The following is a 25659-nucleotide window of genomic DNA, read 5'->3' on the forward strand; positions in this document are numbered from 1 at the left end:
ACAACTAGGTCAAAGTCTCCCTTAGGGCAACTATCACCTTAATGTAGATGCAGTCTTTGATGCAAAATTGCCTGTAACATTCATGTAAGCATGGTTTCTCTCTGTACTTCAGTATCCTCTTGCATATGCTCTGACAGAAAGGAAAGGAGTCTTCACGATGGCAACGAGGAAGGCACACACTACACACACCTGGAAGTCTGTTTTGGCCTTTATCTCCCAAAAGTAGGAGAACTCACAAAAAAAGAATGCCATTTTGTGAAGAAAATGTTTTTATCCTGTCAAAATAAATCTGAGAAAAACAGAATTACTCTGTCCATAAAGACACTGATTAAAATTGCTTCTAAAAGTTTTGGAAAGGTTTCCAAGGAGAAGAAAGCCAAAAAAGGTCAGTGCTGCAGAACCCTTTTACCAAATAGTCACTTACAGAGCATGATGATATGTAAGTGGTATGATCGTTCTTAAAGAAGCAGTGAGTTTGCTTGTCAGACTGCAGCCTATTAGGCTGCTCTTCTTTCCTTTTATCTTTTCTCGGATTGTGTAACAGTTGTCCTTATACTGGAAATTGTGAGATTCTCAGCCTTTAAATTTGTTTCTTTAAAAAAAGTTTGAAAATTGGCCAATACAGCCTGGAAAGGCAGTCAAATATGCACTGATGTATGATACATATAAATAATTTATAAAAAGTGATCCTGGATCCCATCCATGAGTGGGACAATTGCATGCTTCTGACTATACTTGAGGATCCCATGGGGAAGAAATTAGAGTCAGAAGCTGACTCCCCCCCTATTGACCCATATTGACCTGTATGTTGTACCCCCAGAATAGCTAAGAACATGCAAAGACAGGAGGTTCCGAAAATGTTGTTTGGGGTTGAAGGTTTGCAGTTGCACTTAATTCTACCTCAAGGTTTAAATATACTTTAAATGCTTGCCAAAACAACAGTTGAAACATTTATTACCTGTTGTGAATTGCACATATTCATAAATATATTTTAAAAATATACAAAAGTCCAATATTTTACAGCACTGCTCTTTAATAAGTTGAAGGTTATTTGTTCATAAAATTGTCATTTCTTTACAGCCAGACAGAATATATTTAAGAAATATTACACAAACTGCACTTTGTACAAATAAAGTCCTTCTGTTTTTCTCTGAGAACAACAAAAGGGAAAAATTGGTCAGCAATAGATACAGATTTTGAACGCGCCTTTCGACCTTCCGTGCATGTGAGCAATTCTTTACATATATACTCTTTAAACAGGTAGAGTTTTATGTATATATATTTATATATATATATATATGTATATCTATATATATAGTGTATGACAATGGATAATATACCCTTTTACAATACATACTTTCTTTTGTTTAATTTACACTCTGCATACTTATAAATTAATAATAATAAAAAAGATGGCATTGAAGGCTTGCTGTCCCTGGCTTCCAGGTGATCGGTACATTCACTTTTACAGGCGTGCAGCTTCACGAGGAAACCTTGTCTGACACTCAATGAGAGACTGGAACAGAGGCATCAAGGTTCATACAGCAGAAGCGACTCTAATGTTCATTTTGGCCGCAGTTCTGGTTTCCACAATTTAAGAGGGACTCATAAAAAGGAGGAAGGGAAGTCTAAGGCAAACTCTGGAGCTCCAGAGAGACGAGTGGCATATGAACGGAGGTGTTCAGGGAGCGTAGCAAAGATGGGCTTCAAAGTGAGGAGAGATCAATTTTATCAGCATTAGCACCCTCCACTGCAGCACGGTGGGAAGTATCACAAAGTACAGGAAGGTGATGGGGCCAGGTATCAGGACACCGATCACTTGCCCAGAATAAGATCCGTTAGGCCAATGGTGGCAAGCAGATAAGGATATCTGTCTCCTTTCAGAAAAGAACAGGTGGCAGAGAAAGGATGTGTAGGGTTCCAGTGGAGGTGAGGCATGGCCGGAACATGTTGCACCAGAGTTCCATTCTATTATCTCGCTCCTTGCCACCTACATTTTCCTGCACTTACTTACAAAATTGATTTCAGTACAACAACGTTTCAATTGCTCCAGGAATAAACCTTGGAATGATCTCATCCTCCTTTGGAAATATCTGATAATTTCCCCTAGTTTTCCAAGAAAACCACAGTATGGAAACAGGTCTTGCTTCTCAAATAATCAATATAAAAGTAAGCCCTTCCCATGCCTCTGATCAGGCTTTTCCTGGACTTGAAGGTCTGATCACTGTTGAGTACAAAAATGTTAGCAACACATATGCAGAATCTGAGATGGTACCTTTTTCTACTCTGCAAAAGCATCAATCCTATTTCCTGCCATTTCTACTCACAAACAGGTCAACTGAATACACCCTGGGTTAACTTTCCTAATCTATCAATAATTATCAACCCTAACCTTTCAACACCCACACACATTTGATATAATTTAGGATCTGCTGCCCCTATTGCACGGGAAATGGCACAACCAGAAGAAACAAAAGAAAATAAAAAACACCATCAACATTTTCAAGTATTTATGGAGGGTTTCTGACAAGTAATACTGACATTTGGAACCAGAAAGGAGAATGTCTCTTTCAAGCAACCTGAAAAACACAAAACAGGGAGAAGCAGAACACAACTGTGTTGTCAAGAATAAACCACAATGCTATATACCCCTCTCTAGAATCATAATGCTGTAAGATGATGCCATCACTCCCAGTTACATAAAACACCTCAATTGAACCATGCACGATCTTTAGCAGTGCCTTGGAGTGCTTTTTCAAACAGGTAATTTAATCTTTCTTCCTCTGGCGCATCAGATACATCTTTCGGCCTCTGTAGGTCCACGGTATTCTTTAACATTATGAATTTGATTTAATGTCTGTGATTTAAACACATTGTGCAGGTCTGTCAATCGCATTCAGCCTCTGCAGGACGTAATGACTGAAGCCTAAGCAAATACACACCACAGTCACCCTACAAGTGTACATGGCTTACAATCCAAGAAAACATTTCTCACACACCTTGTACACTTTGTTTACTCTTTTAACCAATACCCCTGGAAGATGTGGCTCATTCACTCTCTGGTGGTGCATACCACTGACAGAACTGGTTCCCTCAGACAGGACAATTCTCGCTTTAACCAATACAGCTTTGTAACTCTCAAAGGGTGTGAACTATTTACCATACGATCTCTCTTGTACCCTGACAAATTAGAACCTAATTTGCTAGAAAACAACTACATCATACTGTACAAGGGTCTTTTTTCCCATTAGGCACTATTCACTCAACGTCTGACAGGATGGAGACACTGAAAGGACATGGCTCACTACAACTGAGCATGTTTCACCTGTGCAGAAAGCTCACTTCTCCTCAGAGGTGGCTCACACCAACAAAATCTGCAATGATCACAGTGACAGGCCATGACAAGCTCTCACTGACATAGTACAGATAATTACCATCATATGGACACGGCTATCCAACACTGACCAGACATGCATAGCTCACACTGACATAAAATGGCCAGACCCCACTGTCAGACCACGAGTAGCGCAGCCCAACATGTTACAAACAACTCATCCTGTCAGGGCAAGAATAGTTCATAGCTAGAGGACATGGCTAGCTTAAACTATGACACTAGGCACTAGGATATGGCTCTCACTGACAGAAAATAGACCGTGTAACATATATGACGAAACATGCTTTTGAGTTTACTGCTTCCATGGCCAGAGACGATAGGCGATCTCTTTCTTTCTCTTGTGACACGGCAATGCTCCTGATAAACCATGACAATATGCTAATTCTTCACACACAAGCACAAGACTCACATATTAACCAAACCGAGTTTAATGGCGACACCAAAGTATGCCTCCAATATTCCAAATGGAGAACCCTGTCCACGTGTACAGTGATACAAACAGTCTATGTTCCAACACAAACACAGACAGGTCCCATGTTTCTCATGATTTTGTGTTACTGCATACGCCTCAGTTTCTCTAGAATGGAATGACAGTTTCTACGCTTAATTAGCACAGAGTGGTCAGCTGATTTACATTTTGACAGAACAGATACCATATTTAATCTACTGGGTTCTCACACATTAGAGAATATCTGTCAGTGACATTCTTGCAACATACATCTCATTCAGGTCTGCAACTCATGTCTGAAACTTAGTGTACAGGTAAAGTAAAGTTCACACACTTTTAGTCATGAAGCAATGAAACCCACTATCACGCTATGCACGGATACTGGCTGGTGGTCTGCAGTGAGCTAACAAAACAACCTAACACCTATAAAATAAGCAACTCGTAATCTGATGCAGCACGCCGCTCTGTGACTGAAAATATATATCTCACTCAGATGTTTGGAGAACTTTAACTGCATGTAAGCCTTTTGTTAATCAAATTTACAAGGGTCTCAAAGACATTATTACCCTGACTGTATAAGTAACAGTAGTACTGCAGAGGCACACCTCACATAATTTGCCACAACAAATTGCCCTTTTGTGAACAGCTATGCCCTTAACAAGCCTTCCTTCACCTTATTATCAGCAGAGTAGGGCGGAGCAATGTGACAGAAACCGAAATGTTCATTAAGTGTCTGGACCTATAGTTTTATTTCCATTTAGAAAGGTAATGCTACCCTCCTCTATGCAATGTAACAGACCTTTGAAAATGACCCAAAGTAGAAGCAGAAGTAACACTATGCTGTCTGGACGGTGCTTCAAAGCTGATAGATGAAACCATGCCCACAAATGTGAAATTGCCTCGACCCTGATGACAGATAAACATCTTGTGAGATTCCCCTGTCACTCATGATGAACTGATAGATTCCTTCTGTTGCTTGAGACACTGGGTTCGTACTATATGCACATGACATATACAAAGAATAGGCAGACCTTCAAACTCTCCCAGCTCGGCCCAAGTAATAAAAATCTGGGTCCCCTGTACCTCGGCTACATACTGGCCATAGAACTGGCGCCCCTTCTCCATGCTGTATCACTAGGACCTGCCCAAGCGATTCTTTTGGCCAGGATTCAGTAATAGATCACTAGCCTGCTCTGCTTCCTCTCCCATTGTTATTACCATAGTTTGGCAATTGCCCCTTTGACTTTTAAATTAGACATTGTTAAGGCCATAACTGAAAGTGCCCTGACAAACATTTTTCCTGACATGAACAATTGGCTTCCTCCTGGTGCTCTGGCAAGTTAGGTAGCTTGCGGACAATGGAGGTGGGAATGAAGGTCAGGATGGACATCAAGCAGCGATGTGAAGGAGGGCGGGATCTCCACATAAGCAGAGATTTCAACAAAGGCAAGATGCAGCTTCAATGAAAAGTCACTCTTCCCTCTGGAGCTGGTGGTTTCACACCATAAATTCATTGCTGCCAAAAAGTACAAGCTGCTGGTTGGTACTGCCTCCATCTGGATCCGCAGGTCTTTTGCGCCCTGCTACAGTGGCTCCCCCTTCCAAGAGTTCTTTGGTTTTCTGGGGCACATTTTTCACATTTTTAAGTTTCAGTTTGCCCTTTTCTGGATTAAAGGTCCCCCGGGTAGTAAATTGTGGCCGGTCATCCAAACCCCTTGGCTGCTCTGTCAAGTCCTCCAGTGTTGGGCGCAGCTCACTGCTGTCCGAAATCCCTCTGTAAAAAGGTGACCGGGCATGAATGTGGAAACGTTTTTTGGTCATGTGAGGTAAGCATGAGGAGGATGTGGAAGACTGAGAAGAAACTGCAGAGTCCACAGAGTCCACTGACTCATTCTGCTTCCTCATTTGCCGCCGCATTCTGCTGCTTGCCTCGGTCTTGAAAGACCTTGGAGAACTAAGTGCTGAGCTTCTTTCTGTCAAAAAACAAGAAAGCAAAAATGAATTAACAAATATAATTTAATTAAATCAATCTGTTGCTAGGACTGAGAAATTAGGTGTCTTACTATCTGAGATTTATTGCAAAGTGTGTTATAGATGTGTTTGAAATCGCTAGATGTAACATGACATCTATCCTGATATAAGGCTGGGTGTTCCTTCTCAAACAGTACTGGCAGAAAAAAAAGCAGTAAGCAGACACACTCGAGGCCACAATTTCCCTAACTAGCCAAGCAATCTAGGGTTCAATTTTCTTAATCTCCTAGGAGAACTTTCCCTTACCACTATATAGCAGATGCCATCAGGGTATGTCCGTGAGACAGCTTATACCTGAGCTATAATGTAATTAAAACTTTCACCCAGTTATTACAAGCAGTGAAAACCCCAATGACTCTGCAAACTCACAGTACTACAGGATTCCAGCCCCCCACTAGCCCTTCTGCCATCCCAGCTACATGCTCTGTCCATCTCTATCCAAGGAGTGCCAAGTACCCAGCCAAGGAGAAGGAAGACTATTGCAATTCCTCAATCCCCACAAAATGTACACCATCACTTTCGAGCCTTAAGCCTTGCAGCCTTAAACAAAACTGGTCCGATTAGCTTTTTTATTATGTACCCAGACACCATAAATAGAATGAATACCAAAACATTCTGGAATTCTACACATAAGGAATACAGAGACTGTTACTGCTCAGGTGTACACCAGAATAAATACAAATCTAACTAAAGCAGGTCTCTTGACTTCACACGCAAGTACAAGGTAAGGCATGTAATATTCTTGAGAGACTTTACCACTTTAAAAAGCATAGAAATCTATGGGTTTCAAACTCAATGGAGCAGGCAAAAAACTGTGAAAAAACACAATAAATGCAGACATCAATATAACAAGGGTGGTTTAGCTCAGTATCCAAAAACTGTGAACCTTTGAAGATCTTTCACAACCTCACAAATTGAACAAGTCTGGTAACAAAAAAGCAACTCAACGGCAACGTTATTGTAATCCTATGAAAAAACATACTAGAACGTCGCCCGTGTCCATTAGCAAAGCAAAAAAGCTAGTTCAGTTGCAATAATTGTGTTTGATATGTTTATTAGTAGTTTTTCATGAACCATACATCCAATAAATGAACATTAAATCAGCGCAGTGGTGTTCATTAAGTATTGTGCAGTATGTGGGCCACAGCCTGTGGGTACGCGCTAGTTCACTCGCAAATTACATTTCGCCAATGTCATCAGGTGTTAATGCCGATTGGAGGGCAGTCAATTATGCATCCCAACTGGATCAAATTGGGAATTTACGCAGGCCCAAAGTATCCTCTCTATGGAGGGATACTCCTTCCGCTCTAGCCCAGATGAGCATTGAATGGGACCAGGCCTGTAAGGACGGGGGAACGCCAGATTACCAGTGTCTTGTGATGAGGTGTTTAGCTACCACTAAACTAAGGTCCAAGAATCTAGTAGTAGCTCTGTGTTTCTTGTCTTTTGCGAACATGCCTAGTATACAGACTTCCCATGAATTTGAGAGTGCTCTATCAGTGACCTCAGACAGGTGCTGCGCCACCCCCTCCAAATAGTGGCGCAATGTGGGACATGACCATAGCATGTTGGATATCAGTATCATAATGCCTGCATCAGGGGCAACATGCTCCTCTGTGAAAATACCAATTAATTTTGTCTGGGGTAACATATGCCCTATGCATACATTATACTGTATCAACCGGCACCTTGCATTGCGGGGAACAAATGTAAGGCTTGCTAGTAAAGTGTCCCATACCTTGGGTGCGCATGGACGGGCAAAATCTGTTTCCCAGCAGTTTTCCAGGGGCCCCAAGTCTATTGCGGTCTGGATACGGAGTGCGTATGTGAACCACCTAGTGAGAAGTCTCCCGTTGCCCATAACATGTACATACTGCATTGTGAGATGCGTTTGTACCTCTTGTGTAATGTCTCCTCAATTTTGTTGCAAAGTGGTTTTCCAGAATACGTGACTAAGGAAATGACCCAGGAAAAAACAACAGGAGTATAACCCATAGACCAGACTTAGATCTGGGTATATATGAGTTTTGAGCAACAATATCTCAATCGGATTCAATGAGAAAGGCAAAAATAAGTTCATGAACAAGACATTACAAGGTCGCGAAAGAAGGAGAGACTCTGTATCAATTTTGAAAAGTGCATATAGCATCATATATTAAAATCACATCTTATACAGGACAGTTGTGAAAGCACTGTTGGCATAAAATGCGATGGCAACCCAAGGGGGCTTTGTGCACTTGGTGCTCGTGAAACATAGAGTGACGGCGCGAGTGACAGGTGGGAAAACACAGCGAAGGACGCAAGGTGAGAAAGTGAAAAACAATATGTACAGAAGCAATGGTTCGTCATCAATGAATGGATAACAAATATTTGTTTGGGAACCAAGGCTGAGGGTGCGTCGTGAGGCGCGCTGTATGTAGGATCGACGGTGTTTCGATCCTATCTAGTCAGGATCTTCATTAGGACCGGGTTGCCAGTTTGGTAACTGAAGTGGGCAATGAGCAGTACTGTACTGTCCAGGTACTGTCCGGAGAAGTTCGAAGGGATAAGTTGCGGGTTCCTAGCGAGTGAAGAATCTACTCGGTGAACTCGAGGTTATGCAGGTATTGTTCATGAAGGCTCGAAAAATCTATATGGTATTCGTTTGGTAGGCACGATTGGGGGAACGAAGGTAGGCGGAGGCGCAGTGTCAGAGCCCCGAACTGCAAATTGTCTCAAGCCTAATCAAAACGGAGTCGGGAGCAGGGTCAGAGCAACCAATCCACTGCCGGGGTCCTGTAGTCGGTACCTAATAACAGAATCGATCTTGCCGCCGTATGAATCCAGTGGCCGTCGGGCGGCTGTAGAGTCTCGTGAATAGACTGTAGTCACGCCTGGTATACCGGGCTACAGTCTATTCACGGTTCACGGTCAAACAGCTTTCTGTGGTCTGCATGGAGCAGTGTGAGGTCTGCCGCAACACTATCTATTTTTTATTCCAGCGAGACAAGAGATCTCTCTATAAAATTCAGTATAGCATCAAATCTGTCCTCAGGGGGAAGGGGTGGGCCTTGGGAGTCCAATTGTTCTGGTTCCATTATGGCAGAGGAGTGTGAGGAGGTTCTAGATCCAGCGCCATGTGTGCAGCCCTTTCCCGTGACCCCTGCTATGCACTAGCGTTCATGAACGGTGTCTCTTCCACTCCAATGGAGTGGTTAGTTTAACCAGTGATCAGCCGTGCAGGGAGTGGAGTACCGACATGCATTGACCAGCTGTGTAGCACTCTGGGACCTGCCTGTTTATACCCTGCAGGTGCCAGAATTTTGATATATCCCTGGGAGTGTCTCCTCCACGCCCCAACAGACTCGGGGCGTCTCGGGGACAATCAGGGCTAGTAGGGCTTAGTATCCTGCAGCACCACCTAGAACCATCACAGGAGTGAAGCCCAGCGCATCAATGAGGAGAGGAGGGCTGCAGCACGGCAGAGGCAGACTGCCATTCCGCAGTTTGCTTTCTTGTATTTCCCTCAGGTGTCAGAAGCGCCAATGCCTCTGCTCCCGAGTCCTCAGTGTCCCGATAAGAAGCGCCATTGGTCAATTGGATCCCTCCAGCCCCCAGTAACTTGATATGTACCCTCAGAGTGGTTAGTTATGGGGGCCACTCCTCCAGTTGTGTGCTCTCTTCCAGCCTCCCGCGGACCATATCTACGGTCCTGAGCAGCCCCTCACGGCTGCTCCCTCCTCGGTTGGTCTATGCAACAGCCAGCCCTGCAGTTTTGTTTTCACCTTCCAGTCCCACTGTCCAGTGGGGAACCTGCCCCCAGAGCAAGAGGTCTCCTTTCAATGCAGCCAGTCCAGTGTAACCAGTGTGGTGAGCGGGAGAGGGGCAGGCATCCAACACTGTATCTCAGCGCCCCACTGCTAGCCCTCAGTCCAGGCCCTCTCTGACGAGCGTTGGCCTCCACACCTCGTGGGGTCCAAAGGGCTGTCCTCCATAGTCGGAGCTCAGGCAATCCTTCAGTGTTCACCACCACTGCTCTTCACTTTGTCACCGCAGTCCTCGGTGGCAGTGCGGTTCAACGTGCGGTATCCCTCACGCTTGCAGCTCCTTGACTTGCCACTGCACCAGCAGCAGACCGTCTATTTGCATCTGTGGTGATCCGGGCATTGTTTTTTAATTTCTCTCTCACCAAAACAGTCCAATGAGGTCAGGGAAGCCGCTGCCGTGCGCCACAGGATGCCTCTACGTGACAGATTACTAATGAAATGAAATCCAGTATTTGTAAAGCGCACAATTACCTGAGGGTGTCAAGGCACTGGGGGGATGTCGGGAAGATTAAGTGAGCTATTGCCCAGAGTCACATGGTGCTAGGCTAACCTGCCACCGGGGTCGAACCGCGAACCCCATGGTCCGTAGTCAGGCACCCTGGCCGCTGCGCCACACCTCATCGGCTGATGGGATAAGGGGAACATGCATCAGAGTGGGACTAAAGCACATCCATCTTGCCTCCACAGGTCACAAACCCCCTTCCCCTGTTCAGTTGCAATACATAGCTATGACAGCGTAATTGAGAAGAACACTTGATCAACGATGTTCAAAATGAAAACATGCCATCATCCTAAATCATCTCTGTCAAGACCCATCTTCCTACTGGGCACCCTTCTGAAGATCTCTTTGCTGATCTGTGAAGCAAGTCCAACGCTACCATCCAGTATGCCGGGTCCAGGGCATAGAAGACTTGATGTAGCGTGAGCATTTTGTACTTCTTCTTGAGGAAAAAATTGAGAGGGACCATGGAAAGACCCAAGAACCTGGGCGTAGCTCAGCTGTCCTTTAAGCACTTTACTGCTGAATACGTCTTCTCTCTGAAGAGGCAAGAGCTACCAAATGGGCATGTCCATAACCAAAGCATGGACATCCCCAGAAGAGCATGCTATCCTCATCCTGGTGTGGCACTGTAAGGTCATCGCTGATAAAACCGCTCTACACAGCGAGTCAGTGGTACCCAGTCCACAGGGGATGATGAATTTGGCTGCATCTCTCCTGTCAGCAACAGCCTGGGCCTTCTCCGAGACAGCATCTGTGCAACTGAATCCCACAGAGTGTGGGAACAACCGGTCTAAAGGCATGTATGTGTTCTTGGACCCCGTGCCAAGCATATTCTTCCTTAAGGTGTCTGTTCACATGGATTCCCTGTCCGGTGGTGCGTTAGGAAATGCGCCATGGGAGGTGGAGGCTTTAACCACAAATCTCCCTGTTGTAGGGTGTTGTGTGAGGAAGTTTGGATCCCCTGGTGCAGGGTTGGCGCAGGTGGGCAATCTTATTCTTCAGAACAGCCCCTGTGCTGGGCTTAGACCAGGTCCCAAACAGGACATCTGTAACCGCTTCATTAAAAGGGAGAAGCGGTTTTGAGGGGGATACTTTCGCAAGAAGCACATCCATCAAGACGCTCATCTTGACTGTCAATGAGGGCAGGCAAAGTTCCAGGACTTCGGCAGCCCTTCTCACTGCCATTACAAATGATACTCCCTCCTCTGTAGGTACGGTAAGGGGAGAAAGCATTCCAGTACCTGGAGAGATCTCGAGTCCGCTGGCTTCTGCCAAATCTTTACACCAGTTTACGTTTGCTGGTATTCTTCAGTGTCCAGCGCCCCCTCCCAAGCCTTCCCGAGTCTTAGTCCAGAAGAATGGGACTCTGCCTCGGACCTGTAAGGCATGTCTCCAGTCTATGCAGGAATCGGGGTCGGGCGCGCCTATAAGACTGTATCAGAGTAGATCAGAATGGGGGCGGTGCTGCCGGTGGGCGCCAGAAGCATCAGCACTGAGACGGCGTCAGGGATGGTCAAGGTAGTACAACTGGTGTGTCTGGGTCTATCTGTAGATTCAGGGGCCTGACTGTTGCCGGAGCCATCGGCTTAGGTCCAGTAGGGGGCCCTCCCGAAGCTGCAGTGCCCAAAGGCATGCCAGCGGGACCGGGCCACTGAAATATGAGGTGCATGGTGCATAAAACTCATGGATTTGACAGGGGTCGCTCCTGCTCCCGGAAACTCTAGGACGGACGTTGCCGACCTAGGTGCTGGTTCAACCACATAGCCAGGCCTTGTATGTCGACGCGCCCTCATCTTGCTGGCCAATGAACGAGGTGAAGTCAAAGTACTCTTCAACGTCTGATACCGATCCTGGGACTGTTCTCTCCACCAGGATCGAGTCCGTTGTGTTGTTGCACGTGAGCCGCCAGGTACTTGAGGCACCGCTACCTCAAGGCCTTCAGGTTCACAGCGCGGCCGTCGACACAGGTCTTAATGTTGTGTTTGCACTTGAGCCACCAGAGGCAAACAAGATGCTGGTCCTTCACCGACCAGGCGCAGCAGGGCTCGAAGCCGGCATTCCTACAGGACATTCCTGCCACACCAAAAGAAAACTCTCAAAAACTGACTGAAAGGGTAGCTCTCTCTGGATCAGTGCTGACTGGCGCTGAAAGAAAAGAATGGACGTCGATGTGCTGGAGTTGTGCCTTTATAGGCACAGCGCACGTCACAATCGGCATGGGTGACGCAGCCACTTGGAGCCGATCGACACCACCTACCGGCATGCCAGGGTACTGATCACAAAAACATTTCCGGGTCCGGTCTGATACTTGGGGATAATTCTAAGGTAGGGACTCTGTGGCAAGAAGTCTCTATCAGATTGGATGGTGTTCTGTACTACTGGTTGGGAAGGCTGGCATTATCTTTCGTCTAGCTCCCAGAAACAGCTTCTGAATTTCCCGTACAGATGAAATCGTTTAGCTGGAGTCAGTTATCCCAAACAGCATGCAAATAGGTCGGCTGTCTTTAAATCTTTCTCAAGCTCAGTCTGCTCATTCCCCCTAAAGACTTGTACCCATCAAAAGGCGTATCTGTTAGAGAATAACATCACATTGCCCAAAAAAATCAGTCAACCTCATCCATACATGCCTTTGGAGCACAATGCTGGTGTCAACCGTGCTACCAAGGCAACTGGTACTATCCAGGCATGCACATATAACAACCTGTCCTTCAATCAATCAGGGGTTAATAAAGCACATCACTCTCCCGTGAGGGTCTCAAAGCGCTAGGGGGAGCGGAAGGGGGAGCAGCTCCGGATCACAAGAGCCAGGTCTTGAGGTCCTTGCTGAACGTGTGCAGGATCGGGGAGTACGTCTGATGTTCACAGGGAGCTCGTTCCAGGTCTTGGCTGCGATGTAGGAGAAAGCTCTCCCGCCTGCTCTGTTTCTGCGGATGCTGGGGACCTCTGCCAGGGCGAGGTCGGAGGAGCAGAAGTTCCTCTTGGGTACGTGGAAGGAGACTCTCTTGTTGAGGTATTTGGGTCAGATGTTGTTGAGGGATTTGTAGGTGTGGGTGAGGAGTTTTAAGGTGACCCTCTTCTCAACAGGGAGCCAGTGGAGGTCTCGTAGGTGGTGGTTGGGTCATGTGTTTGTGACGCGGAGGCCCGAGTACGAGTCTGGCTTCGGCGTTCTGGATGGTTTGCAGTTTGTGTAGAAGAGTTCTGTTGATTCCGGCGTATAGGGCGTTGCCGTAGTCTAGTCTGCTGGTTATGAGCGCGTGAGGGACGGTCCTTCTACAGTCGGGGGTCCATTTAAAGGTTTTGCGGTGGATGTGCAGGCAGTTGAAACTGGTGGAAGCAACGGTGTTGATCTGGAGTTTCATGCAGAGGAAGGAGTTGAGGATGATGCCGAGAATTCGTGCATGGTCTGTAGGGGTGGGTGGATTCCCGAGGGCAGAGTGCCACCAGGTGTTGTCCCAGGCGGAGGTGCGGGTTCCAAGGATGAGGACCTCTGTCTTCTCTGAGTTGAGCTTCAGGCAGCTGTCTTTCATCCAGGCTGCAACATTCTTCATTCCATGGAAGCAGAGTCTGGTGTTTTCAGGATTCTTCTTGAGTGAGAGGATGAGCGGAGTGTCGTCAGCGTAGGATACTATGGCGAGCCCATGCTGTCTGACGATGGTGGTGAGGGGGGCCATGTAGATGTTGAAGAGCGTGGGGCTGAGCAATGATCCTTCGGGAACTCTGTAATTGATCTCGGCAGGTTCGGAGAGGAAGTGAGGGAGTCTGATCCTGTGGGGTTTGCCGGAGAGAAAGGATTTGATCCAGTTGATGGCGACTCCTTGTATCCCTGCGTCGTGAAGTCTGCCTGTGAGTGTGCGATGTGAAATGGTGTTGTAGGCTGCAGAGAGGTCTAGAAGGATAAGGGGAGCAGTGTGTCCCTGGTACAGTAGCATGCGGATGTCGTCAGTGGCAGCGAGGAGGGCAGTATCGGTGCTGTGGTTGCCGCAGAATCCAGACTGAGAGGCGTCTAGGATGGAGTTCTCTTCGATGAAAGTGGTCAGCTGGGCGTTTACGAGTCTGTCGGTGACTGTGACTGCGAAGGGAAGAAGAGAGCTGGGCTGGTAGATTTTCAGGTCCGTTGGGTCGGCCGTTGGTTTCCTGAGGAGGGGTTTAACCTCCGCCCGCTTCCAGTTGTCTGGGAAGATGCCAGATCTGAAAGAGGCGTTGATGGTTCGTCCTAGTTCGGGTGCGATGTCGGCGGTGGCCCCGTGGAATATGAGCGGTGGACAGGGGTCCATTGGGGCTCCTGAGTGGGTTTTCTTCATGGTCGCGGTGATGTGTTTGACGGTGGCGGGGTTGGCTTATCGGCAGGGGTGTCGAGGGCGGTGGTGTCTGGTATCTGTTCGCTGAAGTTGTCGTAGAGGGCCTTGATCTTGAGATGGAAGTAGGAGCTGAGTTTGTCGCAGAGTTCCTGGGAAGGTGTGACGTCCGTGGCTTCACGGGGGGGTTTAGTGAACTGCTGTATGATGTTGACCAGTTCCTTGGAGTTGGTCGTGTTGGTCTGGACTTTGACTCTTATGAAGGTCTCTTTGGTGTCTCTTATGTGCTAGTGACATTCCTTCAGGGCGCTCCTGTGGATGTTCCGTGCCTCCCTGGTTTTCCGGTTTCGCCAGGTTTTCTCTAGGCGTATGCAGGAGCGCCTGGCTTCTTATAGTTCTATGGTGAACCAGGCGGCCCTCAGAGGGCGTTGTTTGACGGGGTGGCGGGGGGGTTGCTAGCTTGCTGGCGCAGCAAGAGATCCAGCAGTGAAATTCTTTGGCTGCGGAGTTGGTGTCGGTTGTGGCGCTGGGGGGAAGGGGGGCTTGGCGGAGGGTGGTGTTGAGGTGTTCCTCTGTGACCATGCTCCAGTTCCTTCATGGCGGGCGCGGAGTGGGCTTGGGTGCGGTGAGGGTGTTGAAGGTGAAGTGGACACAGTGGTGGTCTGTCCAGAGGGCTTGGGTGGTGTGGCTGAAGCGGATGTTTATCCCTCCTGCGAAGATGGGGTTCAGGGTGTGTCCAGCTCTGTGAGTGGGCGTATTGACCAGCTGCTGCAGTTCAAGGTTGGCGAGGTTGTCGAGGAGAGTGGTGGAGTTGGGGTTGTTGCAGATGTCAAGGTGGAAAGTCCAGGTCCCAGAGTAGAATTTAGTCCGTGGTGGTGATGGCGTGGGGTGCAGCGAGCTCGGCGATGGTAGTTGCGGGTGCGAGGTCTCAGCGGTCTATAGATGAGGGTGCCGCGTAGTGTGGTCCTAGGGCTGGTCTGAATCTGGAAGTGGAGGTGTTCTGTGCTGGAGTGGGGGGTCACTCGTGCTGGAAGTGGAGAGTCGGAGGGGGGTCTTCTGTGCGAGTGCGAGCTCTCCTCCTGGGCAGTGGGGGTGGTCCTTTCACTGGATATTGTAGCCGTCGCACAAGTTACGACTTGTGTAACGCTATATCTGTAAGAGACATTAGTTAGTGATAGATTCCTTACTTTAGAATATCCCCAGGCGTCAGACTGGATCCGTAAAATTTTGCGTAGCAATACCCCTGCGCTCCGCAAGGCGTTGTACGCAGCTCCGCGTCCGTCGTCGGCAACGTTAGCGCCGGAATGATGTCGTCGGAGTATTAGACGCCGCCCTCGCGCGCTGACGTCAGTTCTGATACACAGCTTTTCCGCGCCAGATACGCAGAGCCATGATAGAACAACACTGGTGCCATGAAACTAGGGTCCTGAAAGGGGATGACCTTAACCCTAGATATCTGTTTGCAGAACGGGGAGGATGGGTGGGTCGGTAAGGAATCTATCACTAACTAATGTCTCTTACAGATATATCGTTACACAAGTAGTAACTTGTGCATCTGAAAGAGACACGTTAGTGATAGATTCCTTACCTTAGTATAGATACCCCAGCAATACCAACCCCGGTGGTGGGTCTGCGAACCAATAATCACACCAGAAAGTCCTGGAGGACGGAATGGCCAAAGAAGCCATCCCTCCGGACTTGGCTGTCCAGGCAGTAGTGTCTTGCGAACATGTGCAGCGAGGCCCACGTAGCTGCCTGGCAAATGTCCTGCAAGGGCACTCTTTGGCCCAGGGCAGTGGTAGTCGCCGTGGCCCGTGTGGAATGAGCCCTCAGTCCAACAGGAGGCTCCTTTTTAGCCAAGGAGTAACACGCCTTGATACACAAGATGATCCACCGAGAGATGGTCCACTTGTGCACCGCCTTTCCCTTCTTAGCGCCCATGTAACCAACAAAGAGTTGGTCATCCACCCGGAACTGGCGTGTGCGATCCAGATAGTAAGAGAGCGCACGTTTTGGGTCCAGACGGTGTAGCCTCTCTTCCTCTTTCGAGGGATGCGGAGGCGGAAAGAAGGTGGGCAAGGTAATGGACTGCCCGATGTGGAAGGCCGTGACAACCTTGGGCAGGAAAGAGGGTCTCGTCAGCAACACAACCTTGTCCGGATGGACAGAGAGGAAAGGAGTTGTAGAAGAAAGAGCCTGGAGCTCACTCACTCTCCTGGCAGAGGTGATGGCAACCAGGAAAGCAGTCTTCAAAGTAAGAAGGCGGAGAGTACAGTTATAGAGCGGCTCAAAGGGACCACACATTAGGTAAGTAAGTACAAGGTTCAAGTCCCACTGGGGCATCACGAAAGGAACAGGAGGAAACATGTGTGTGATGCCCTTCAAAAACCTATTTACAATTGGGCTGATCAGGTAGCCTCAAGAAGGCGGAAAGGGCAGAAAGGTACCCCTTGATAGTGCCCAGAGCAGGGCCCTGCTGGGCAAGAGAAAGAAGGAAGAGGAGAACCTCAGAAAGGGGTGCAGAGAGTGGATCCACAGCCTTTGCTGTGCACCATGCCACAAATCTGTTCCACAAATCTGCTCCACCTGCAGGCGTATACCGACTTTGAGGAGGGACACCTGGCTGCCAGAATGACATTACAGACTTCAGGAGGCAAGTCAAATGGCCTCAACTGTCGCCGCTCAATCTCCAAGCATGGAGGTGGAGACTGGACAGGGTCGGGTGGAGGACTGTCCACCGCTGCTGCGACAGAAGGTCCTCCCGAAGAGGCAGACGAATCGGGGGATCGACTGACATGCTCAGTAGCTCGGGATACCAGTATCTTCGTGCCCAGTCCGAAGCCACAAGGATAACCTGGGCCCGGTCGCGCCTGTTCTTCTTCAGCACTCTGGGCAGAAGTGGTGTAGGCGGAAAGGCGTACAATAGACCGCAACTCCACTCGTGACGAAAAGCATCTCCGAGCGAGTGCCTCCTTGGAAATTCCATTGCGCAGAACTGAAGACATTGCACGTTCTCTTCTGTTGCGAATAGATCTAACCAAGGCTCTCCCCACTGCTGAAAGCGACCTTGCGCCACGTCAGAGTTCAGACGCCATTCATGATCCATCATGCACCTACGGCTGAGTTCGTCCGCCCTGGCGCTCAGAGAACCGGCCAGGTGTTGAACCACCAGGGTCACGCCCTGATGTTCCAGCCACTGCCAGAGGCGCAGAGCCTCCTGGCATAGGGCCCACGACCCCACCCCGCCCTGTTTTTTGCAGGACCACATGGCGGTGGTGTTGTCCCTGAACACCTGCACTAAACTCCCCCGGACAGAGGGGAGGAATGCCTTCAGTGCAAGTCGGATCGCCCGCAGCTCCAGAAGGTTGATGTGGAGCTGGGACTCCGCTGGAGACCAGAGGCCTCTGATCTGCGCCTCTCCCATGTGGCCTCCCCAGCCCAGGATGGACGCGCCAGTCACAACCACGTGCTCCAGGTAGGGTAGGGAGAGGGATCTGCCACTGACCCAATCGCGGTCCGTGAGCCACCACTGCAACTGTCGTGCAGTGCCCTCCGAGATCAAGACATGTTCGGACAAGTTGCCCTGATGCTGAGCCCACTGAAACTTCAGGTCCCACTGCAGAGCCCGCATCGGCCACCGGGCGTGATGCACAAGAAGGATGCAGGAGGCCATCAGCCCTAGAAGCCGCAGCGTCAACCTGACCGAGACTCGGGATAAAGGCTGAAAGATCGGAATCAGAGCCTGAATATCGCGTACCCGCTGTTCGGGAGGATAAACCCGAAACTGCGCCGAGTCCAGAACCGCTCCGATGAAGAGGAGCTTCTGAGAGGGACACAGGTGTGACTTCGACACAATGATGGAGAACCCCAGCAGGTGCAGGAGGTCGGCCGTAGTCTGGAGGTGGCTGACGACTGTCTGGGGCGAGCCCGCCTTCAACAACCAGTCATCGAGGTAGGGGAAGACTGAAACCCCTAACCTGCGCAGATGAGCTGTGACCACCGCCATCACTTTCGTGAACACCGTGGGGCGCTGGTAAGGCCGAAGGGGAGCACGGTAAACTGAAAGTACTCGTGGCCTACCGAACCGCAGGTAACGCTGGGTGTCCAGCAGGACGGGGATGTGAAAATAAGCGTGCTGCAAGTCCAACACTACCATCCAGTCTCCAGGGTCCAGGGCAGCTAATACCTGAGCCAAAGTCAGCATCTTGAACTTCTCCTTCCGGAGGAAGCCGTTGAGGTTCCTTAGGTCCAAGATAGGGCGTAGGCCCACTTTGCCCTTCTTGGGTACCAGAAAGTAGTGGGAGTAACAACCACACCCTACTTCTGGACCAGGAACGCGCTCGATGGCCCCCTTGGCCAAGAGGGCCGTGACTTCCTCTTGCAGAAGTTGCAAGTGATCCCCCGACACGCGGTGGCATCGCTGGAGGGGTCGCCTCGAAGGGGAGGGAGTAGCCCCTTCGGACGATTTGCAGCACCCAACTGTCCGACGTGACTGTGCGCCAGTGGAAGAGGTGATTGTGAACCCTGCCCCCCACTGGCGTCACATGGGCCTGAAAGCACGGACTGCGGGGGAAGGTGTGGACTGGCCTCGCCGTTGTCCCCGACCGCCGCTACGGCGGTTTCCACGGCCGCCACCGCCCTGTTGAACATTCTGCGGTGCGTGGCTGGCAGCACGTTTGCTGGCGTGGGGCCGAGAGGCCCAAGGACTTGGCCGTAGCCCTCGAGTCCTTAAAACGCTCAAGGGCATGGTCTGCCTTGTCGCCAAAGAGGCGACGGCCTTCAAACGGCATGTCCAGAAGAGTGGCCTGGAAATCGGACGAAAAGTTGGCGGACCTCAACCAGGCGTGGTGTTGAACCACCACCGTCGTTGCCATCGCCCTGCCCAGTGAGTCCGTGGTATCCAGCCCACACCGGATGTAATATCGCTCTGCATCCCGACCCTCGGCAAGGGCTTGGGCGAGTTTTGCCCGGACCTCCTCCGGACATTGTAGCAGCACGTCCGCGACCGTGTCCCACAGGGTGTGGGTGTAGCGGCCCAAGAGGCATGCGGTATTGACTGACCGCAGTCCCAAACTCAGGGACGAGAACACCTTCTTCCCGAATTGTTCATACCTCTTGGATGCCCGATCGGGCGGAGCCGCCGGGAATGCGGTCTGGGAAGTGGAGGCCTGGATGACCAGGCTCTCGGGGGTGGGATGGGTGGACAAAAAGCAGGGGTCGCCCGGGGCCGGGCGGTAGCGTCTGGCCACGTTCCTATCCACAGGCAGACCTGTGGCGGGCTTGGACCAAGTGCCCACAAGAACGTCACACAAGGCCTCATTAAACGGCAGCAGAGGCTCAGTGGAGCTTGCCTGCGGTTTAAGGACCTCAGTGAGGAGGTTAGTCCTCACAGCCGTGACGGGGAGCTCAAGGTGTAAGGCCTTGGCCGCCCGCGTCAACACTACACTGTAAGCAGCCCCCTCCTCCGTAGCCACGGTGGGAGGGGAGACAAATCCAGTGTCTGGCGAAGTGTCAAGTCCACTGGCCTCCTAAAGCTCATATGTCCAGTCGTGTTGAGACTGGCACTCCTGTGCCAGAGGGTCTACAGACCCCTCCCAATCACCCTCGTCACCCATCTCTTGCAGTTCAGGGTCAACAGATGGGGCCGGTTCGTGGAAATAGAAATCTCCAAACGACGTCGATAGCGGCGCCGCTCCGGTGCCGGAACCGGACTGAGAGTAGGATCGGGGACGGCGTCCATAGCAGACGCCGGGGGCGACACCCGCAGTGCCGGCGCCGGTGAGGTCGTCAGGTCGACCGGCGACGACCTGGATCCGGAAGCAGATCCAGTGAGGGCCTGCAGCGCCGGGGCCGAAGCACCCGGCGGCGTCGGAGCCGAAGCACCCGACCCGCTAGGCCCTCCAGCCGGGGCCGATGGGCCCGGAGGCGACACGGAACCCAGCTGAGGAGGGAGGGACCTCATGGCCATGAGGTACCGCTCGACCTCCTCAGGCGTCGCGTCATGCCCAGGGACCCGAAGGTGTGGGGACGGCGGCGACGTCCGCGACTCCATCGGAGCCGCGTGTGTGGTGTCACCCGAACCCCCGGCCGCATTGCGCGAGCGTCGGGGTGGGTCGGAGGAACGATGATCCGACCTCTCATGCCTCTTACCTGAGAACTTGGATCCTGACGATCGATGTCCACTCCCGCAGCTGCAAGGGCTCCGACCCCGCGACCGGTCCCTTGACCACCTGCGGGACCGGGAACTGGAGCGGCGCGGGGCCGACTGCCAGAGCTCAAGTCGCTTGCGGGACCGCTCCCTCCTAGCTTTAGACGTCAGGGCCTGGCAGTCGGAGCAGGTGCGGCCGTTGTGGTCGAGGCCTAAACACTTGAGACACCGGCGATGGGGGTCGGTAACCGACATCAGTCGGTCGCACTTGGAACAGGGTTTAAACCCGGGCATCCCTACCGGCACCGTCGGAGTCGAAGACTCGAGTGGAGAAATGATCAAAAAGATCAAAAAGTTTAGTCAAAAAAGACTAAGGGGTAGAGCTTCTCCGGATCTGCGCTAGCTGGTGCGGAAAAAAGAAGAACTGACGTCAGCACGCGAGGGCAGCGTTTAACTACTCAGCCGACGTCATTCCGGCACTAACGACACCGACGACGGACGCGGAGCCGCGGACAACACCTGCTGGCACGGAGGGGTATTGCTACGCAAAATTTTCCGGATCCAGTCTGACGCCTGGGGATATTCTAGGTAAGGAATCTATCACCAACGTGTCTCTTTCAGATAGGGATGGCAGTGGAGATGTCGGGCCGGAGGTAGCGTTGGTCCAGGTTTCCGGGCGAGAGGGTGTCGATCAGGTCCCAGTTCTCTACTGCATGTCGTGCAGGGAGCGCACGTTGAGGTAATTCAAGTACTGTCTCAGCCAGAGAAGCTTTAAAGTCCTCTGGGATGGCAGGCATGATTCTCTATCAATATACAATTGACCTAGACCTTATAGGCACTTACAAATTAACCCTTTTGAGGTATACCATATGTTGCACAAACATTACAAGCTTACTCCCCTTTCTTTAATTATTGGGGTAGTAGGTATATCCAAAGTTGGTGCCTTCTTAAACATTCGCCCATTCCCTGAAAGTAAAATCTCAGTTGTGAGACAACAAAAACACGCACACCCTAGTGTCAAAATACAACACAGAAGAAAGAAAAAAGTGTGTGAGAGCGAGATGGCACCTCAACGGGAACCTGGCAGATACTCACCAGGATTGCCCTGTTCTCATCATTGGCACCATCAAGCTCGGAAAGAAAAATGTGTCCAAAAAACACAAATAAAGGAAAGTGTTTTGTGAAGGTATGCAGTGAAAATAGACCACAGACAACCAATATAGTGTCAAACAACATATAAACCACAAAGCAACACAGATATGCAATTTTATTCTGTCTCTTGTGTTGGGTGTGGATTCTAAAAAAAAGTGAGTGTGGTTACTAACTATCCAACCAACACCACTTTACTTGCCGACATGTCTCATTGCCATCTAGCTTTTTGGCAATTTCTTCAGGGCGTCACACATATTAAAGCCACTGCATAAGGACAACATAGTCTTCACAACTGAAAAACAAATTAAAAACACTTGTGTAACAACCTGCCTTTAAAATGTATACTGTCTCTTCCCAAACGCATATAAATATGCCTTATTTACCCTCACTTGGCCATCTGTACTCGTACCAGCCGGGAGGATAGTCCCCTCATGGAACTGCAACTCCAAACGTAGGTCGTTAATCCTTCCCCTTCAATTTACTGTGAAGGATTGGACAGAAAACAACACAAGCACATAAACCTTATGTTCCTGTCCCGTCACGCAAAAAATGTAAAAGAACTCCCTATTCTCCCCAGTCATTCATGTAAAATGTCAGCTAGAGTGAAAACAACACTCGACTGACCCTTCGAGTGCCAGGCCACCCTCTCAAGATACAGGGTATACTTTCCACCTTTATATTATCTCTTAAAAAAAACTTCCTGATGTTCAGAAACAACCCCGGAGCCCTTACTCCTTACCGCACTGGTGGAGGATGTCTGGCATTGACTCAGCCCGTGTGTAGCTCGAACAGATTCCTGTTCTATTTACATTGATTTGCTAGCGTATTCTCGCGAGATCACACGGCCACCATTTTGAACCGGGCAAAATCCCTTTGTGATCAATGCTTTTGCCGGTCCCAAGACATGATCTCGCGGGATCTCGTCTCGGTGTCCAAACTTTTCAATCAACTTTATTCAGTCACTATGAAGGCTTTCGTATGTCTTCCGAATGAGTTTCAAATATTTTCGAGAAATATTTTAGAGAGAGTGCCCAATTACGCTGTATTTTCATAAATGCCATGGTATAATCCAAGTAGAGGCCAAACTATTGCCTTCTCAATCGGGCGTCATGATGAAATGGGATCACCTCTCTATTTTGATATGGCTCTCCAATTCTAATTTCATGTTTGACATTCCATAGCCAATACAGCACCGGGAGGCATCATGATAGAAAACTCCTCATTGTTGGTTGGTCCTACGAATGTCATAAATTATTGGGTTTCACATGGTCCAGACAACAGGCGCCACAAGCTCAAATTATGGACCTGTGCCATATTTACTACAACAACAACAGGAGGCATTGGGGGGGCTTCATTACTATCGATATTAATATAGCAGGGGTAGGTGTAAAATACATATACAGGCACCTGGCACCCTAGCAAATGATTACGTTTGTGCACCCTCACAAATGCCAAAGAGACTATGTCATATTGTGTGTTCAAGCTCAATGTATTTTGTTCCATTCCAATAATTCATTCAGCCCTAATTTTTCGCTCTTTTCTTGAAAAATCCATTTGGCCTCTTTTGTGATCAGCAATCGCTCAACTGTTCGTGCATCTCCTGTTACTTTTTCCAAACTACCCATTTGAACGAGTGTTTGTTAATGTGGCAGTGTTGCCCCAACTTTGTAGTTAGTTTACCAGATTTTATAGTACTAAGATGCCTGATTTTAGTGGCTAGGGGATCGAACGTCATTACCACAGGAAGACACACTCTTTTTGTTCACCAGAAACCCACGGACAGAATCTCTTTGTTGTCCTACCATTCATACCATCCGAGGGCACTTGGGTCAGTTCCTCCGTTACTGTAGAAACTGTTCCACTACGGAAGCTTATAACGAACAAGCAAAGGTCCTGTGTGACAAGCTGGTGAAAAGGAACTATCCAGCTAAGATCATAAAACACGCAAAGAAGAGAGCACTTAATACTCCCAGAAGTGCCTTACTGGAGGTTAATCAAAAAGAAAAAAGAGTGTGTCTTCCTGTGGTAATGACGTTCGATCCCCTAGCCACTAAAATCAGGCAGTCGATACGCAAACACTGGACTATCCTGTCAAATAAGGACTTTAAAATGCCACCGCCTAGATTCGCCTTTAAGCGGTCTAGTAACCTTAAGGAAAAATTAGTGCATACACGTATACAAATCCCTAAAGATACCAGCAGGACACGCCCCACAGGTCATCATCCCTGTGGTACATGTTCTGTGTGCCCGCTTACCTCTAAAGCTACGAGTGTAATGTTGAAATCTGGCAAGGAATGGCATTTGAGACAATTCAGTAACTGTGGTGTACAGGCGGACTGTGAGTGTGGACTACATTATATAGGCCTCACTACGCGCAAAATAAAAACCCGCATTCAGGAGCATCTTAGTAATATAAAATCTGGTAAACTAACTACAAAGTTGGTGCAACACTGCCACATTAACAAACACTCGTTCAAATGGGTAGTTTTGGAAAAAGTAACAGGAGATGCACGAACAGTTGAGCGATTGCTGATCACAAAAGAGGCCAAACGGATTTATCAAGAAAAGAGCGAAAAATTAGGGCTGAATGAATTATTGGAATGGAACAAAATACATTGAGCTTGAACACACAGTATGACATAGTCTCTTTGGCATTTGTGAGGGTGCACAAACATAATCATTTGCTAGGGTGCCAGGTGCCTGTATATGTATTTTACACCTACCCCTGCTATATTAATATCGATAGTAATGAAGCCCCCCCCAATGCCTCCTGTTGTTGTTGTTGTAAATATGGCACAGGTCCATCATTTGAGCTTGTGGCGCCTGTTGTCTGGACCATGTGAAACCCAATAATTTATGACATTCGTAGGACCAACCAACAATGAGGAGTTTTCGATCATGATGCCTCCCGGTGCTGTATTGGCTATGGAATGTCAAACATGAAGTTAGAATTGGAGAGCCATATCAAAATAGATAGGTGATCCCATTTCATCATGACGCCCGATTGAGGAGGCAATAGTTTTGGCCTCTACTTGGATTATACAATGGCATTTATGAAAATACAGCGTAATTGGGCACTCTCTCTAAAATATTTCTTGAAAATATTTGAAACTCATTCGGAAGACATACGAAAGCCTTCATAGTGACTGAATAAAGTTGATTGAAAAGTTTGGACACCGAGACGAGATCCCGCGAGATCACGTTTTGGGACCGGCAAAAGCATTGATCACAAAGGCATTTTGCCCGGTTCAAAATGGTGGCCGTGTGATCTCGCGAGAATACGCTAGCAAATCAATGTAAATAGAACAGGGATCTGTTCGAGCTACACACAGGCTGAGTCAATGCCAGACATCCTCCACCAGTGCGGTAAGGAGTAAGGGCTCCGGGGTTGTTTCTGAACATCAGGAAGGTTTTTTTAAGAGATAATATAAAGGTGGAAAGTATACCCTGTATCTTAAGAGGGTGGCCTGGCACTCGAAGGGTCAGTCGAGTGTTGTTTTCACTCTAGCTGACATTTTACATGAATGACTGTTGAGAATAGGAAGTTCTTTTACATTTTTTGCGTGACGGGACAGGGACATAAGGTTTATGTGCTTGTGCTGTTTTCTGTCCAATCCTTCACAGTAAATTGAAGGGGAAGGATTAACGACCTACGTTTGGAGTTGCAGTTCCATGAGGGGACTATCCTCCCGGCTGGTACGAGTACAGATGGCCGAGTGAGGGTAAATAAGGCATAGTTATATGCGTTTGGGAAGAGACAGTATACATGTTAAAGGCAGGTTGTTACACAAGTGTTTTTAATTTGTTTTTCAGTTGTGAAGACTATGTTGTCCTTATGCAGTGGCTTTAATATGTGTGACGCCCTGAAGAAATTGCCAAAAAG

General features: G+C 49.0%; 1 protein-coding gene across 4 annotated transcripts in view; it reads right to left on the reverse strand.

The window, feature by feature from the left end:
* Nucleotides 1–937: 937 nt before the first annotated feature.
* The window catches only part of MYO9A (myosin IXA), a 1257959-nt gene continuing 1233237 nt past the window's right edge, over nucleotides 938–25659 (reverse strand). For all 4 annotated transcript variants that reach the window (XM_078685018.1, XM_078685017.1, XM_078685015.1 and 1 more), the window contains one exon: nucleotides 938–5815. In XM_078685018.1, the coding sequence (XP_078541144.1) occupies nucleotides 5340–5815 (476 nt within the window). In that variant the 3' untranslated portion in view covers nucleotides 938–5339. The remainder of the gene's footprint in view (nucleotides 5816–25659) is intronic.

The sequence above is a fragment of the Lissotriton helveticus genome, chromosome 3_2 (assembly GCF_964261635.1).
Source record: "Lissotriton helveticus chromosome 3_2, aLisHel1.1, whole genome shotgun sequence".
NCBI lineage: Eukaryota > Metazoa > Chordata > Amphibia > Caudata > Salamandridae > Lissotriton > Lissotriton helveticus.